The 16,095-nt window shown below is 50.8% G+C and overlaps 1 protein-coding gene across 3 annotated transcripts in view; it reads right to left on the reverse strand.

Moving 5' to 3' along the window:
• Nucleotides 1-16,095, reverse strand: part of ASTN2 (astrotactin 2) — a 360,756-nt gene that overhangs the window by 76,126 nt on the left and 268,535 nt on the right. For all 3 annotated transcript variants that reach the window (XM_074891653.1, XM_074891654.1, XM_074891655.1), the window contains one exon: nt 15,697-15,845. In XM_074891653.1, the coding sequence (XP_074747754.1) occupies nt 15,697-15,845 (149 nt within the window). The remainder of the gene's footprint in view (nt 1-15,696; nt 15,846-16,095) is intronic.

Below are 16,095 nucleotides of genomic sequence, written 5' to 3' on the forward strand. Positions count from 1 at the left end.
TCTCCAGGTATAGCAGTTGGCCTAACAAGAGATATTACCTCCCCTAACAAACCACATCTCACTAAGTATTTCTCCAAAGTGGGATTCAGCAGGAAGAAGAGCACAAGCACCAAGAGTGCATCTTCACGGATGCAGCCTCCACCCCATGGCTGGACGCTGCCACTGGGATGGGAAACCCTCATCCACAACCGGCGGAAAAAGAGGAGACAGCATCCTCCAGCCCCCGCACTTCACCCACTGGGGACCAACTGGCCTATATTGTTCTTTTCTCCAGCCAAAACTATTCCATGAATTTGACCTTAGCTTTTGTAATAGTTTGGGGGTGACGAACATGGCATTCTTGACGTAGCTGATGTTTGTGAAAAAAACAAATGAAAAAAGAAATAAGTAAGCAAACACCCAGCTGCAGACTGCGCTCAGTTTCGCTGTGGTTGACATTTACAGCCTACGGTGACTGTGGTGAGGATGACAAACTGGGGTGGCCAGCAGTGCTGCTGTGGTGGCCAGCCAGGCTGGGCACCGTGGGCAGGGCCAGAGAGGAGCTGGGTGGGCACCCACCCTGCGGGCATCCCTCCCAGCCCGCAGCATCACTGCAAACACTAACAGGCTCTTTTCCTGGAAGGGGCACCTTTGCTCTCCAGGTCATCACAGTGGTGGGATGTGCTGGCCTAGAGATACTTCTGGAAAGGCACGATGTTGATTTGTGGGGATAATGGCTCGGTTCAGCCTTTAATTCCCTCTGGCAGAGCTGAAGTCCTGTTTGCCCTTTTTGCCTGACTTCCTACCCAACTTCGGGCAGGTCCCTCCATCTCCCTCCACCTGCTCAGCCCATGGGCAAGGAGCAGCCCCAACACCCACCATGCCTAGTGCAATGGGGCTGTCACCCCAGCAGGGACCATCAGCCCCTACAGACCCACGACACCGGGTGGAGGACTCTCAGGAAGTGTTCTCTTAATTATTCATGAATCAAGACAAGCTTCCTAATTGGGAAAAGAAAAACTCTCACTGGAGATCAGCTGCTCAAGACATGTTTTGCTTATTGCTCCTATGAGCAGAGGGAAGGGGTATGCTCCTCACTTTCTCTGCAAGCTTTAAGAGCACACAGAATAGTGTTTGCAAGATAATTTGGTGGTCACAGAGGACTGGGTTTTATTCCTGAATTGAAAACTGGCTATTAAACATCATTTAAAGAACAAAATAAAAATAAAACAGCAATTTCTTTTTTTATTCTCTCCCTATCATCATCATTAACCTTCTATCTGCATAATATCCCTTTGCCAAGGATCTTCAACTGAGTAATAAAATTTTAGTACTTAAACCTTATCAGTGCTCTGGAAGGGAGTATTCTTCTCATTTCAGAGAGAGGGAAAACAAGGCACAAAGAACTGAAATGACCTGCTCAAAGTCACACTGAAAATTATTAGTCAAGCCAGGAATAGATTTCCCGAGCCCTGAACCCCGGGAGGCAGCGCGCCCACAGGTACGTTGCTCTTACAGGCCAATTAGCTTTTATGGAAACGTTTAAGGAAACATTTCCTTTCACAGACTCTGCCTGCTAATTTACTCCCAAGCTTTGTCATCCATAAGCCAAAGTGTCTTAGTTTTAGGCTGTCGCGGAGCAACTCAGCCTCTTCCCTTGCTTGAGACAAATGCACTTTCAGCAAGTAAAGATCTGACAACACAGAGCACCCTGCTACATGCTGGTTAAAAAAGGGCTGAAAAAGGTTTTTCTGTGGGTGCCTGGCTACTAATTAAGCCTGATTGCAGAGACTTCATCAAAGGTGAGGGCTCTGCATAGAGACACAACCTTGGGGACAGCTGGGGCTCTGGGTGCGGAGGCACGCTTTGCTTTCCAGCATGCTGCTCGGTTTAGGTCTGCTCAGCTTGGTGGGGCAGAGCTGATTTTTCACCTAAATTCTCAACATCCTAGGTCCTGCCTTCGCAGGAGCCAGGAGGGAAAGGCAGGCAGGGGCAGAAGAGACAAGGGCAGAAAGGATGGGAGCGGGCAAGCATGGCACAGGAGAAAAGCAGACCCTTGTTTCCATCTCTCTCCGCTGAGAAACGGTTAATAGGTTGCAAGGTTTCCACCCTTCCAGGACGGAGCCTTTTCCTCCCCTTTCGAGTGCCCCCTGCCTTCCTCCTCCAGCGACTGGGAAGCTGTGACTGCTCTACACCGCTGACACCTCGGCTGCTCTGGAAACCCATGAACTATTTGAGAAAGGTCAGCTGGCAGCCGCTGCATCCCTTCTCCTGCCTTCCCAGCCCGGACGGCCTTGGGCAGTGCAGGAGCCCCCTCTGTAGGCAAATACCCACATTTACCAGCATCCCTTGCTTCTTGACATGTCTTTTCAGCAAAACCCCTCTTCGTCCACCCCAACCCAAGCCCCAGACATGGGGCTGGAGGGAGCGTGGGGCTGCGGGGCTCTGCGCCAGCTGGGGATCAGGTCTCTGCTCCACTGCTCATTAATAGCTGACCTGACATGTGACATGAACCGAGGCTGGACATCCAGCAGGACAGCAGATTTGCCATCAAAACAGCTGATGTCTTGCCAGCTTGCTGTTGGCAAAATAAAACAAGCACACCTCTGTACAGCTCTGGGCTTTGGTACGTCTCCTAGGTCCAGAGCTGCCCTCTCTCCAACCTCTCCAAAACAGTCACCTAGTTCTCTCTGGTCTCTTGCCAAACCCAAGCTCCCCGGCGCTGCACGAGCACTTTCCCAGCCCACGTTACATGGGCCTTGGTGCACTCCTTCACAGCACAACAGAAGGAAACCATCCACCCCCAGCGCTCCTTCTCCATCCTCTCTCCTGCACCTTCTCATCCCAGCACTGCCCATCATCCAGGTGAGGCTCTCCAGCATTGCCACAGCTCCCCCAGATCACAGCCTTAAACCCAACTCTGGTTCAAAATGACCCCATTTGGTCCATTAGACATGCTGCAAAATCCTCCCCCCCAGGCACTTGCTGGGGCCAGCAGTGAATTAAGGGCAGATGAACACCAGACTGGAAGTAGCTGAGGCAAAATTCCTGCCTGGATGCAAACAAGCTCCGTCCTTCCCAAAAGAGGAGTCTTTCACGGGTTGGGAGGTTAGCAGCTGAGTCAAGGGCTTCTGGCAGTTGTTATCAGCCACTACTTTTACAAAACAGTTTGACCACAGCTTTTATGAAAATGTGTGAACTTGCCCGTGTTTATTGCTCTCTGTCCTCACCAGTTACAGTGCCTCCTCCTCAGAGATGCTCAGCCTGTGTTCACTACATCCTTTTTTTATACGGCCAGCCCTTCCACACCCCTCCCACTCAGCCATACGCCCAGCGTATTTGCCAGCAGCCTCGTAAGGATTTGCTAACCTAGAGCAAGAACCCCCCGTTTTGGATGGCCTCTAGTTGGGAGAAATATATACTCTTACCCACACCTGGCCCCCTTTGTCTGAAGCCCTAGGATGTGCTATCGCTCATGCAGACATGTGCCCTGTGACAAATGGGGGGAGGGGGGCAAAATTGGAAAGGAAGATGATGAAGATAGAAAGCCAATTTGTAGGCACCCTGAAATAACTTGATTTCTCTAGTGTCCCGGGAGCACTTCTGTCTGCGACGTAACATTACTCATTTTCATTTGGAGAAGTTTCAGCATGTAACAAAAATATCTCAGGCTCAGTAATGAGGCAAGAAATCGTGCTTACGTAGCTGAGCAAGTAACATCACTCAACTTTCCTGTCCTTGTGGCGGAAGAAAAATGATTGGAGAATAAATTAATCCTAACAAATGTAGGATTCTGATCAGGCATACATAACCAGCAGTGCGTCTGCAGGATGAGCAATTGATGAAGTCATTGCTTCAAAGGTGCCTTGATGCAATTAGTCACTTGTAAAACACGCAGCAGAGGAGAAAATCCCGCTCCTTTTGTTAAGGAGCATGAAAATGCTCCATGCGTCGGAGTGATTTATGGGTTACAGTGCAGCAAAATTAGAGCGTGCAGCAATTAGGGTCATTCTCTCAGAGATGAAAGGCTGGGGGGAGATGAGTGAAAGGATGGACAGGATGCAGAAAGGCCAGATGAAGGCAAAACGCCAACGCCACATTTCTGTGCTCTTGGTTTTTAACGGGGATTATTTCCCCTTTGCACAAATCATTGTGGGGGGAAAGCGGACTTCACATGTAAAACTGGTGCCACTGAAGATGAATCAAGTCATTAATCAGCAGCATGAGTATCCGTAATTAGAGCTCCTGGGAGTCACAGAAGCAAGAGTCAAAGGCTCTAACAGGATTATGGACAGATCTGGATTGTTTTATGACTAATATTAGCAGATAAAGGGAATCTATCACGTGCTCAAGGAGGTCAGCTGATGAGCACAGGGGGCAGGGAGGAAGGCATTTCCCATCCCAACCCCACTGCCCAGCTTTGGTGTCACCGCACTGTCTGCCCACGGCTGTACAAGCAGAGAGGAGGGCAGAGGTTCACTCCAGCACCCTGCTTGCAGGGTACCCCAGAGGAGAGGACCCTCCCCGCAGGCACTGCAGCACAGGGGGTGCAGGATCTGCCCACAGCTGAAAGCCAAAGGGAGCTGGCTGACCCGGCCGTGCTGAAGCGGGGTCGGTCCCGGTGCAGCTCGGCGTGTTCCCGATGAACACACCAGCTGTTCGCGGCTGGAGGATGCAGCAGATGCTGAGCAGCCGACCCTGGCGACGCACAGCTGGGGCGAGCGAGGAGTGCCTGTCCAGCCACCCACCTCCCGCACTATCCCAGCCTTGCTTGGGTGAATCAGGAGGCTTTCCTGCATCCCCTCCCATCACGGGCCATCTCTCCAGCTCACACGCTCCTTTCTCCAGCCCCATTCCCAACAAGCCCCGGCATGCCTCTCCGCAGCTGCCCGCTTTCGGGACAGGAGACAGCAGGGAGGTTGGGAGCTGGGGCCAGGCAGATCAGGAGCCAAAAGTCCTCCCAGCCCCGCCAGGAGGGGAACGCGCAGTCTCTCGCTAGGTCTAGGGGCCCCAGCACCCAATTTTAAGCAGCTATTGCTGCTTCTGAGCTCATCCTTGAGGCCTGGAAAAGATCTGGGAGCTTTCAGAGAAAGCTCTTTATCTTATAAGGAGACATCAGTCTCACGGCTTTGTCCCCAGAAAGCAGGCTGCCGAGATAGGGCTGTGCTGCCAGACACCATCGCACCATCCTGGGGCTGTCTGGCAGAGGAAGCTCCATCCGCTGCAGGGCTGTGGGGGTACCCCTGGTGAAGTCAGGGTGCTAAGGGGGTACAGTCCCCACAGCCACTGCACGTTGTCCCCAGAGGGTTTGGCACACCCCAGGGCACCCAGATGGGATGGCCACCTCCCCATCCATGAGAGCTGTGCGCCAGGACGGCACAGACCCAGTGGCTTCTTTGATGCCTGGGGGTAGCTATCGCTCCTGCTCGCCCTGGTCCCCAGCAGGACAGGCACATTCACCTGGGCTTGACACTCTCCATCTACCAAGGCAACACCAATATTTGAGAGGAACTGGAAACTGAGATCTGAAAATAATCTGCAGCCAAGTGTGAACTTTTGAGGCTTGAGAGCAGCAAGCACAGTAAATATTAACTGTACATGAATTTAGACTCCTTGCTCTTAACTGGCTGTTCTGGATTTAAAGTCCACAGACAATTTTTGGCTGTTACTGCTGACTGCCTGAATTTCCCAGGCCGCACAATGAAGCTGGTGAGATTTATCGATTTCTGCAGATGACAGCACAGGATAAAGGAAAACCAAGTATTATCTGTGATTGTGTACAAGCTCTCCTCTCACAACACTGCCGTGCTGCTGCCTCCCGCCCTCGGTGTCTACACAAGCGTGCACACATGTGAGTGTGCCACAAAGGGGGAGATGGAGAGCCGGGTTCCTCAGCCAAACTTCAATACTCCTGACTCCACTGTCACCCCAGGCAGGTGTTCAGGGCCAACACTAGGGAAACAAAGAGTGGGACTCATTAAAGCCAGCAAATTGACCTAGCTGCATAGGACCACGGGCCTCTGGAGTCGAAATTCAGGTCTTCTCAGTGGGGGCAATGCTCATACTGGTGAGGTCAGTCCCAACGACAGCCCAGCTAAGGATGGCAGAATGACTGTAGGAGCCTGGCTGCTATGTAGGAAGAGCCATTGCCATGCTCTGAGCTCCAGTGAGGTATTTCCTATCCCAGTGTCACCCTATTTCATCAGGGTGAGTCATCAGACCACCACAAAAAAACCTCAGGACCTTGCTTTTGTAGTCGTGATCAGAAACTTCCTTTATTAAATTAATGACCATCCCCTATCTGTCATCTCACTGTTAATAAAAAGAAACGAGGGCTGGAAGGAGCGCTCTAGAACGGTGCCTGGAGCCAGGCTTGTATCAGAGGAACTCGTGTCCAGCAACACTGAAGAGCTGCTCCTGGACACAGCACACAGGAACGGGAGGAGGCATTAACCCACACACCAAACAGGTCTGTGGCATAAACGTGGTGGGTTTCCCTTCTCCAGTACCCCTCGGGATGCTGCTTCAGTGCAGCATCCCTAATCAGTACAGCTCTGAAACACTCATTTGGCCACAGGGACAAGCTCATCTCACTGATTCTGACTGAACCAACATGATATCCTTCCCCAGATACATCTCTCCCATGGGACAGATGAAAGCATGCACTTAAACGCTCACTGCTCTAAACGATCCCCTCCAGCATTATCAACCCCTTTCCCACGACTGGCATGACATGGGCTAGCAAGGAGGAGGATCTTACTTGGTCCAAACACCAACAGTTCGGAATATGAAACTTTTTCTATCCCAGGGTTCCTGGAGATATGATGCCCATTTGAAAAAACAGGTTCTCTCCTCTGCGAACAAGCCCCAGTGGCAGGTCAGCACCACCCACCCCTCCCTCTGGCAAAGGAGAGGTCATGGACCTGTCCTCCAGAAGAACAGGATTACAGGGGTGAGAGACAGTTGCTCCCAGCAAAGACCAAGTCAACCTGATGCTGAGACAAGACCACTCCTTGACCCCACCATGCAGGCCCCACCAGTGGAAACTCAGCAGGGGAACGCTGCAGAATAGCCACTCTATCCTCCATAACCCAAACTAGTCACAGCAGTATTTCCTATTATGTCTCCATAACCTAATCTGACCCTCTCTAGGGTCTCCAGATTAATATCTGAGAAAGCTCACAAGTCCAATCACCCAATTACAGGGAGGAAAGGTTTATCCTGTCTAAACAGCATGAAATGTAACCTAGACCCAGCTTGCCCCTCGCTCCTAAGAGACAGATCTCAATCCCTAGCAAGCTGAACAAACTGGGAAGGGGTCATGGGGGAAATGGGGAGGGTCTCTCCCTGCTCTTGTATCACATGAAATCTGCAGAAGGAGCAGCTATTTTAATTGGCAAATCCCCTGACTCAAGGTTTAATCCCTCTCCATTTTCACTTAATTTCCCTCACACCAAAGCAACATGGGGAATAGCTAACCTGCCCCACCTTGAGCCCAACAAGAGGAGCCCCCATTGTCTTGGTGAAGAGGGAGGTGGGGGATGATGGTCCTCAGGACACAGTGTACACAGCCCAGCAGGGACAAAGGCCAGGTACCACCATGTGCCATCTAACACAGATGTACCTGACGAATGGTGCAGGTTACAGCAGCCTTGATGCTGGCAGGGCAGAGCAGGCAACGGACAGGATCACAGCCCAGAACGACTGCAATGTCCCCAGAGTAGCTCCTGCACTCAGACAGGACAGAATAGGCTGTCCCAAGGCAGCCTTTGTGCCTCCTTGGATCCCTTTCCCATCCTTATTTCCTTCCAGAGAAGCGTGGAGGGATGCTGTCTAACTTTTTGGATTGTACTTCAGCCACCTGACAAAGCTGAACACATGGGAAACCTCAACAGCAGCCAGAGGACTGGAAAGCAGATTCCCCATCCTGTTCAGGATCTCATCTCAGGCTTTGGCTAGAATGAGAGGAACATGTAAAATCTCCAAGAAGATCCTAACCTGGCAGGGAATCACAGTCTGGGCATCATTCAGAGCCCATCCAAGGGGAAGACCCATGTACTTCGCTCAGCAAACATGCCCAAGTTTCCTTCCAGAGCAGGGCCGTACTGCCCCACAGCCTCATGGTTACATTGCCAAGTGCGAGCTTTGCAAACACAGACTGAGCTTCCCTCCAAATCCCAGCCACAATTTATTGATTAGAAAAGCCTGTCTAGTCAATACAGGCTCCTATGAAAAAGTTCCACTGAACTGCACTCGCATGCCGTGATCCGTCCAACTGTGTTAGCAGCCTTTGCTTTTGATGCTTTCTGACAAGACGGATTTGTGGCCTTGACTCTTCCAGATCAGGAGAAACTTAATCCTAGAGGATAAAATTACAGACCAGTAAAAAACCAACATGACTGGCCTCATTAACTGCCATGTAAGAAGTTCAGAGCCCTCTTAGCTAGAAGGGAGCATCTACAGTTGTCCTTTGCCTTGAGGGAGAGGTAGCTCTGAACAGACAGCACAAAGCCCTTGGCAAACACTGTGCTCTTAAAGTGCATGACATACTCGTGGCACCATCCAGGCTGCTCCATCCTCCGCAGTCAGCAGGGAATGGGCAGACAGTCCCAGCTCTCCACCTATGAAGTGATTCGGGAGAAAGCAAAGATAATGTCCAGTTCTGTCCCAAAGGTGCCTGGGCAGATAAAAATAAAAAACCTGGAACAACCATATGGAAATGTGAATTAACAAAATATTTCAGCAACTGACTCAACACTAATTGAGAGCTGAGAACCTTCCACCTCCCTTCTGCTTTCCAGGATACAAAAATGACACTGGTAGGTGGAAATAACTACAGCTGTCCCAGTGGGAGAGAAATCAGTGCTTCACAGCGAGTGTAATGGCCAAAATTAAGCACTTGCTTGGTGCTATTACACAACACATCCCAAGAAACAGCTTCCAAAAACTTGACCTTCTCTTCAAAGGCTTCTTTCCAATCCTCTTTCCTTTTGCTAACAAGTGAAGTGGATTCAGCACTCAAGAAGGGTACTCTGGGTGTTGAAAACATCTTTACCCACATGCTAGTTACAGGAGAGGCAGCAGCAATGACAGCTTCCACGCAACAGCCATGCCCTGGCCAGGCTCCCCACACACGGGTGTTCGCAGATGAAGCTCTGCTGCATTTCCATTCCCAGCATGTAAACGAGCTGGTCCCCACTGAGTGGTGGTTGTGATCAGCAAGACACCTGCCCATTGAGAAACCAGTTGATGTCCACCAGGCAGATCACCAAGGAACGAGCAGGTAGAGACAACCAAGTAGTGGGTCACCAGCTTCTGACCACCATCAGGTCCTCCTCTACTTTGGTGATGTTCAGGGACCTCTTTTGAAAACGAGTCAAACACACAGATGCTCCCCTGGGAGCTGTCTATTGCTCCCAGGCTGATCACTAACCTTCCTGACCACCAGCATCGCTGTGCTGAGAGCAGAGGTCCGGTATCATAGCTAGGGAGAACAGAACTGCTCTCCTGAAACCAGTGGAGACTGTGGTCTCTTTTCCAAGTCTCAGTTTGTGATCCACCAGCTGCAGAGCCTACATCCCCTGGGTCAACTTACAAATCAAAAATCATCTGTAAAATGACACCTATATTAATGACAGGTGCCATAGCTCTCTAGAGAGAGAGCTTGGCCTTCACAGGGCTTTAGAGAGGTCGTCAATACCATCACCCACACTCAGGATCATTAGCATCTTTAAGAACAACTGGATCAAACACTCACGCTTTAATATCCTCCACACTTTGTTGGCATGAATTAGAACTCTGGACATTCATGTATTTACCCAACTCCTGGCTGGACCTCAAGCTCCTACAGCTTCCTAAAGGCAGTGTCAACTCCTACTACTCTCTGTGGTGCCCAGCCTGTTTGGAAGTCAGGATTCTAAAAATGATTTTAAGGCATGTAACAAGAGTGTTGTATGGAGATTGCACTGACTCATTACTGACAGTATTTGTTCTGGCCAGAGAGTTTTTTCTCTTCTTCTTCCAGCCTATCACTGGTTTTCACATGACAGTAGCAGCACAGCTTGCACACAAGAGGGTGTACTGGAAGTGACAGTTGCCATAGCTATATCTATACAGCCCCGGCCATCCAGACACGTCAGAACGATGCTCTACAGAACAGAGTTAAGTTATAAATAAGATACTCTCAAGCCTCCATTCGGAGCACAACTTGCAAGCGTACAAAACACTAAGCCTTCTGGCTTGACCTCTTTTGCTTTCTTTTATAGACACGATGTGTATTCAAAGACTCCTCTGCAAAACAGCATTGCTCCAGAGAAGCCTGCAACGCCGGCGCAGTGATGCGCACAGGTTTTATATAACCATACCCTCAACTTCTGTACATCGTTCTACCCAGTCTATTCTCCAGACACCCTCCCCAGCGTACTGGCTAGCTCTTCTCCATGCCACAGTCCTGGCTATAGAGGGCCCTGGTATACTAGAGGACTCTGACCAAGCTGACAGATCTGTATCCTCCTGCTCGGAGGTCGACGTGATCTCCAACAAGCTCATTCAGCAGTCTGTGTTTCTGTTCTCCTCCTTTCTTTGAGGATTACAAGCTGTTCTGGATGAGGGCTACCTCTTCTTATAAACGTGGTCACTGCCCAAAGAGACCTAGAAGCAGCCAGGATCCCTTGAGAAATAATAAAGCTTGGGAGTCTCTGCTTAGACCTCACCTGTCCTTCTGGGACATGGTATCTTGTGACCAATAGCAGCACTGCTGTATAAAAGCAAATGAGCAGTGTACCACTTTGTTGGATACTTCATTCAGCTAATACCACACAATATTCCCAACTACACTGACCCAGCTGTCGACACACATGGAGCTGTAGAAGTGGTACCACAGAAAAGGGAGGAAACCACAGCGTAAGAGCCTACGCAGAACAGGACAGAAGGCGATGGGCTGGGGGAGAGGTAGAGCCTCACAATCCTTTTGCGATCCGCTAGCAGCAACACAGAGAAAGCAGCACATTGTGGCAATGTCGCATTTGCACTTGCTGTCATCCTCAACCATAGTGACAGCAAGTGACACTTCGTTTCTCTGCATCTTCCCAGTTCTACCCGCTTTGATACTGAAGCACAAGCAGGAGGAGATGGCTTCACACTCAAGGAGCACAGCAACTGCATGTGCTTTGCATGGGCACAGGGCTGACCACTGTGGTGGTGGGGAATGACTGGGAGGTGCTGCATGGAATGAGCGCAGGGCAAGGCACAAAGCTGGGGGAATCCAGGACCTGCACCCCTCTCTGCCTTTGGAGGCGAGTACCGTTCAACGCTGAGGGTCTTGTGCTTGTGACCTCAGGGAAGGCATTTTATCTCTGTGTCTTATTTTTCTCCTCCATCTGCACAGCAAGGGAGAGCCCATTCCTACTGAGAGTGTGCAAGGTCTGACTTATCACCAGGAAAGTGCTTCAAGATACTCTCACAGCTCACATGCTCAAACCACCACCTCCCCAGGCCTCCTCACCATCCCCTGTGCAGGTGTGTGGTGGCCACCCCCGAAGCCCCTCACAGATGTGTGTTCAGAGACCCAGCAGCAGAGACATGGGCAGGAGGGGAAGAAAAATGCACCATGGAGACCAACGAGAAAGGGACCGAGAGGCTCCCAGAGCTACAAGGGATCACAACAGCAACACGACCACCACCCCAGGAGTGATGCAGCTCCCTGCCAAGCCCATGGACCCCAATTCATCACAAAGAGAAAGCCCAATCCTTTGTCCTCTCCCAGCCATTCCCAGACATTCTGCGTGCGAACTGCAAACACATTCAAAGCACTTTTTTATTTTTAAACTTTGCATTTTGCACACTCACAGCAGCTGCCCCAACCTGCACTGGCCCCCAGGTGGGTCCAACCTCCCAGGTGGGCCCCAGAGATAGTCCAGGTGGTGTTAAACCAGGCACAGGTCTGTCCCCACCCGAGGATTTCACCCTTCATCTTTCAGATGAGGCTTCCCACCTCATCTTCTCAGCTCCCAACCCTAAAATCAGGGCAAGGATCCTTCTGTCCTTCTACCCACTACAGGCTGGAGGACGCAGCGCTCCCCATGCAGGACCATCCCGGGCAGTGGGGCTTAGCTCGTTCAGGGGACCTTCTAAGCCAGGACCACCACAATAAGCAATGGTGATACCGCAGGTTCGCCACCCAGCACAGGCAGGGACATGGCCTGGCTATAGCAACCAGAACTGAAACATAAAAAGCACTTTGCACCACAGTCATGTTATCCCCTTGTCCCTCCCCCTCATCCCCTTCGGAGCTTCTTAACTTCAGAAACCTTCCTCCAGAGGAGTGTTGGAGTGACAGAAAACATTTTCCAAGCCTAATATCAGTTCCAGATGTTCACAGCCATTTCAGTTTGTACCTCACCCTGTAAAACACATTTCTCCCTCTCCCTCTCTCAAGTGCAGCGCCTGCTTCATCCATGACATAATGCGCTGGCGGGCTCGGCCGCGCACACACACACACACATGCTCGTGCCCTCTTCGAGAGCCCCATGTTCAAACAAAGAGCATCACTCAACTACAAAGCTGTCGCACACATGGAGTTATGAGTAATTTCCACAAGTTTTAATAAACAGTTTGGGATGTAATTGCTCTCCGTCTTCTCCGCTGGCTCCTGAGTGGAGAGACGCTCACTCCCCACGCGCTGGTGTTGAAAGCGTGGTTTGTTTCGCACACAAGTTCACCTCCTATTAGCCTCAGATGGTCCAAAGGCTGTGTTTTTCTAAGCACCAGTAATAAGCCTCTTTAAAAAACATGTACAGCCGGGGGCAACCAGCCCATGCGACCTCCCGGCTCCTTCCACCCCATCCCACAGCATCGCCGCCCCACGCAGAGCTCAGCAGGGAGAAGAGGAGATGCATACTAGAGCAGCCTCAAACCTCCCTCCTGACTCTGCTCCAAGAAGAAGGGGAGCAAATATTTTCTGGCTCAAGGGAAAGACTACATATCCCAGTTGCAAAGCAAAAGGAAGGCCAAGGAGTTTTGCAAGGGTGAGAGACTGGAGGCTTTTGGGGGCAGGAGGAAGACAGAAGGCAGGTTAAGCAGGGGCCAGGAATGATCTAGCTTGTCGTGGGGCTGAAGAGCAGGTTGGCATAGCTCTAGCTCCAGCAAATGCCAGAAATCCCAACAAGAAATGGCTACAACTGCAATAAAACAAACAAAACTCCCCCTACAAGCACAAATAACCCACACATTTAAACTCAAGAGATTCAATGGATGAATGGCAGCAGCCTCAAGAGCCCTCAAACCTCCCAGCCCAGCGCTGCCACACTCTGCAAACACCCACGGTGCACCTCCCAGCAATGGGAGCAACCTGCTCCTGCCTACCAGAAGCCACGAGACCGACAGGGAAGGAATATCTGCCAACATTCATCAAGAGTCACCCAAATTTCATATCCCACACCCCCATCCCAAAGCTTCCCCCTTCTGGGGTTGACATTGTTTTTGTGGCTGCTGCTCAGATGAGATGGAGATGGGCTGCAGCATGATGGGTGGGTGATGATGGTGAGGGGATACCCATGACAGAATTTTTGGCTGGATGAAGCCTTTGAGAGCTGTAGCAGTCAGCATTGCTGCAAACCTATGCAAGGTATCTGCAAGAATCAAGTCATATGGCATTAGGGGCCTGCAGGGTAAGAAAGGAATGAAGGCAGGAATGTTGTTTGGTTATAAACAACATAGAAAAAAGGGAGAGATTTAGGATTGGCTTTTCTGTTTAACTGTTAATGGGGTCATTCTGTCCCGAACAGTGCCCCAGAGCAGGGAGAGGGGAGGGCAGCTCCCCACAATGAATTCAATCGCCTGTCAAACACATGGCAGTCATAAAAGGAAAATAATAATAATAATCTGTATTTCCTACTCTGTCTGCCAGGCAAAGATCCAGCCACTTCAAAGGAGAAACCCCATGCTTCCCCAGTCTGGTCTCACCTGACCAATGTGTGAGCAATCTGGAATCCCCATCCAAAACAAAGCCCCTCCTTTGGTGGCTTGTTTTCTTTCTCTGTTACTGGAGGGTGCCCCTCCAAGATAAAGAACAAGACTTCTTCCATGTTGGGAAAATAGAAACATAACCCAGGGGCCACGGCCACATCGGGCAGCTCTGGAAATGGATGCTGGCAAGGTGTAGGAGAAAGCTCCTGTGGGACAGGACTGGTTTATGAGCCAGGAACCAGAGCTCCTTCTCACCGGGGTCTCCACAAACAGCCAGGGCCCCCCAGGATGTGGGGCTGTGGCTCTCTCTGATAGAAGTCCAGCTCTTATAGGACAAAAATTTTGGATATGGTGGTAAGAGAGGCTGCAGAAGCAAAATTGACGGGCCTGAGATGAACAGAGAGGGTGAAAACTTCCCTGTGGCCATGAGCTGGAGCAGTTTGCTCTGTGGCAGTTCATGGCAGCAGAGGGCTTGGCTCAGAGGGTCTTACAAAATTAGTGAGGAGAAGAAAAAAGCCACCACCCCAAGCTGAGAAAGCTTCTAACAAGACCTAAGGACTGTCTGTGTGCAACTTCCTATCTTGCTCTGAATGACCTTCCTGAGACTGCCCTCACGACAGGGAAACACAGATAAACGTTTTGCCAGGGTGTCTGGGAAGCCCCTGTAAGACTGCATGAGCACAGCCAGGTTCCCCCTCCGCTGCCAGCCCCATCCCCACCTCCAATTTGGTCCCTTGTCCTCGCAGGCAGTCCGGACATGCACACCTCGCATAAGCTGACCAGGTCCCACGTTAAAACAAATGAGGTTTTTAATCACCCAAAGCAGTAGCTGTTGCAGAGCTTTGCTCCAATGACAGGTGGAAACCTTCTTCCCATGTTCCCTTATCTATGGGGGGGCTGAAATTAGGTACAGTTGGCATCTGGGGGAAGGAGCCTTCACACAAAGGTAAATCTCTGCTTTGGTCAACAACACTGGCTGCCCCTGACATGTCAAATGAGCTTCTTTAACAAACTACATATAAAAACCCTAAGGAAAAAGCAGAAGGAGGTTTTTCCTGGCTTTCCATGCAGCAGTAGCATCACTCAAGGTCTCAAGTGCTGTCAAACGCCCTCCTTCACACCCCTCCACCTTGCTCAGCAGCTCCTGGAGCATGGCTTAAATTGCTGACAAAGCCTTTGCAAGGCACAGAGCGCTCAGTCCAAGCCTGATCTGGGAACCAAACTCCAACCCAGGGAAGTTTCAGGTTCCCCTGGAGAAGTTTTGGGCTGCTTAAATGATCTTCTTAAATATTGCAGGCTTCGAGTTACTTTGATAGGTGGGCAAGGCAACTTTAAGTGACCTTTCAAAGGCTGGCATGCAATGCAGTACTCACTGGAACAGACCAGTAAAGCCCTTGAGTTGTTGAGGGCTGACCTTCCTTCCACACCCACCATCCTGCAGCATTTCAGACTGATCAGATCAAACAGTAGCTTCAGTCAGAGACTCCAACACACATCTCTCCTACCCAAAAAGTGCAAATCATTTCCTTCTGCCACACTGCGTTTTTGTATTTCCCCTTCCCCTCAAATACCCATGTCTACAGAAGTCTTCAGAAACCTCTCCTGAATGGAGCAGGTTTGATACTTCATCTAGCACGTTGGCTCTATGCACCGTTCTCCACAAAGCAGCAGCTCCCAGCCAGCCAGGGCACAGGATGCATCACCGTGCACTCTCTGCACCAAGAGGATCCTGCCCTCAGCAGCCGCACCTACCTGTGTAGAGGTCCGTGTCCGTGTACTCATCCACCTTCTTGTGCTGCAGGACATAGTCAGACACCTTTGTCCCGATGGCAGGCTGCACATCCAGCCACTCCAGAGAGACCACGGTGCTGGAGGGCTCCACGTTGGGGGAGAGCCGCAGGCTGGGCAGGAGACAGGACAGAAACCAAATAAGACATCAGCTCCCTTTCTGGGGAGGAATCCACCTCTACAAGCAGCACAACCCCAGGCAGGGCTCACACTCATACCCAGATATGTGCACTCAGACCCACAAGGACAGGGGACACAAGGGGAGAGCAGGTAGGTGAGCACGGAAGAACTTCCAGTTGAAAATCAGTTGGGTGCAGCCTACTGCAATGTTTGTTCTTACCTCCCTCTGCTCCTGCAAAAGCC

The sequence above is a fragment of the Strix uralensis genome, chromosome 21, assembly GCF_047716275.1.
Source record: "Strix uralensis isolate ZFMK-TIS-50842 chromosome 21, bStrUra1, whole genome shotgun sequence".
NCBI lineage: Eukaryota > Metazoa > Chordata > Aves > Strigiformes > Strigidae > Strix > Strix uralensis.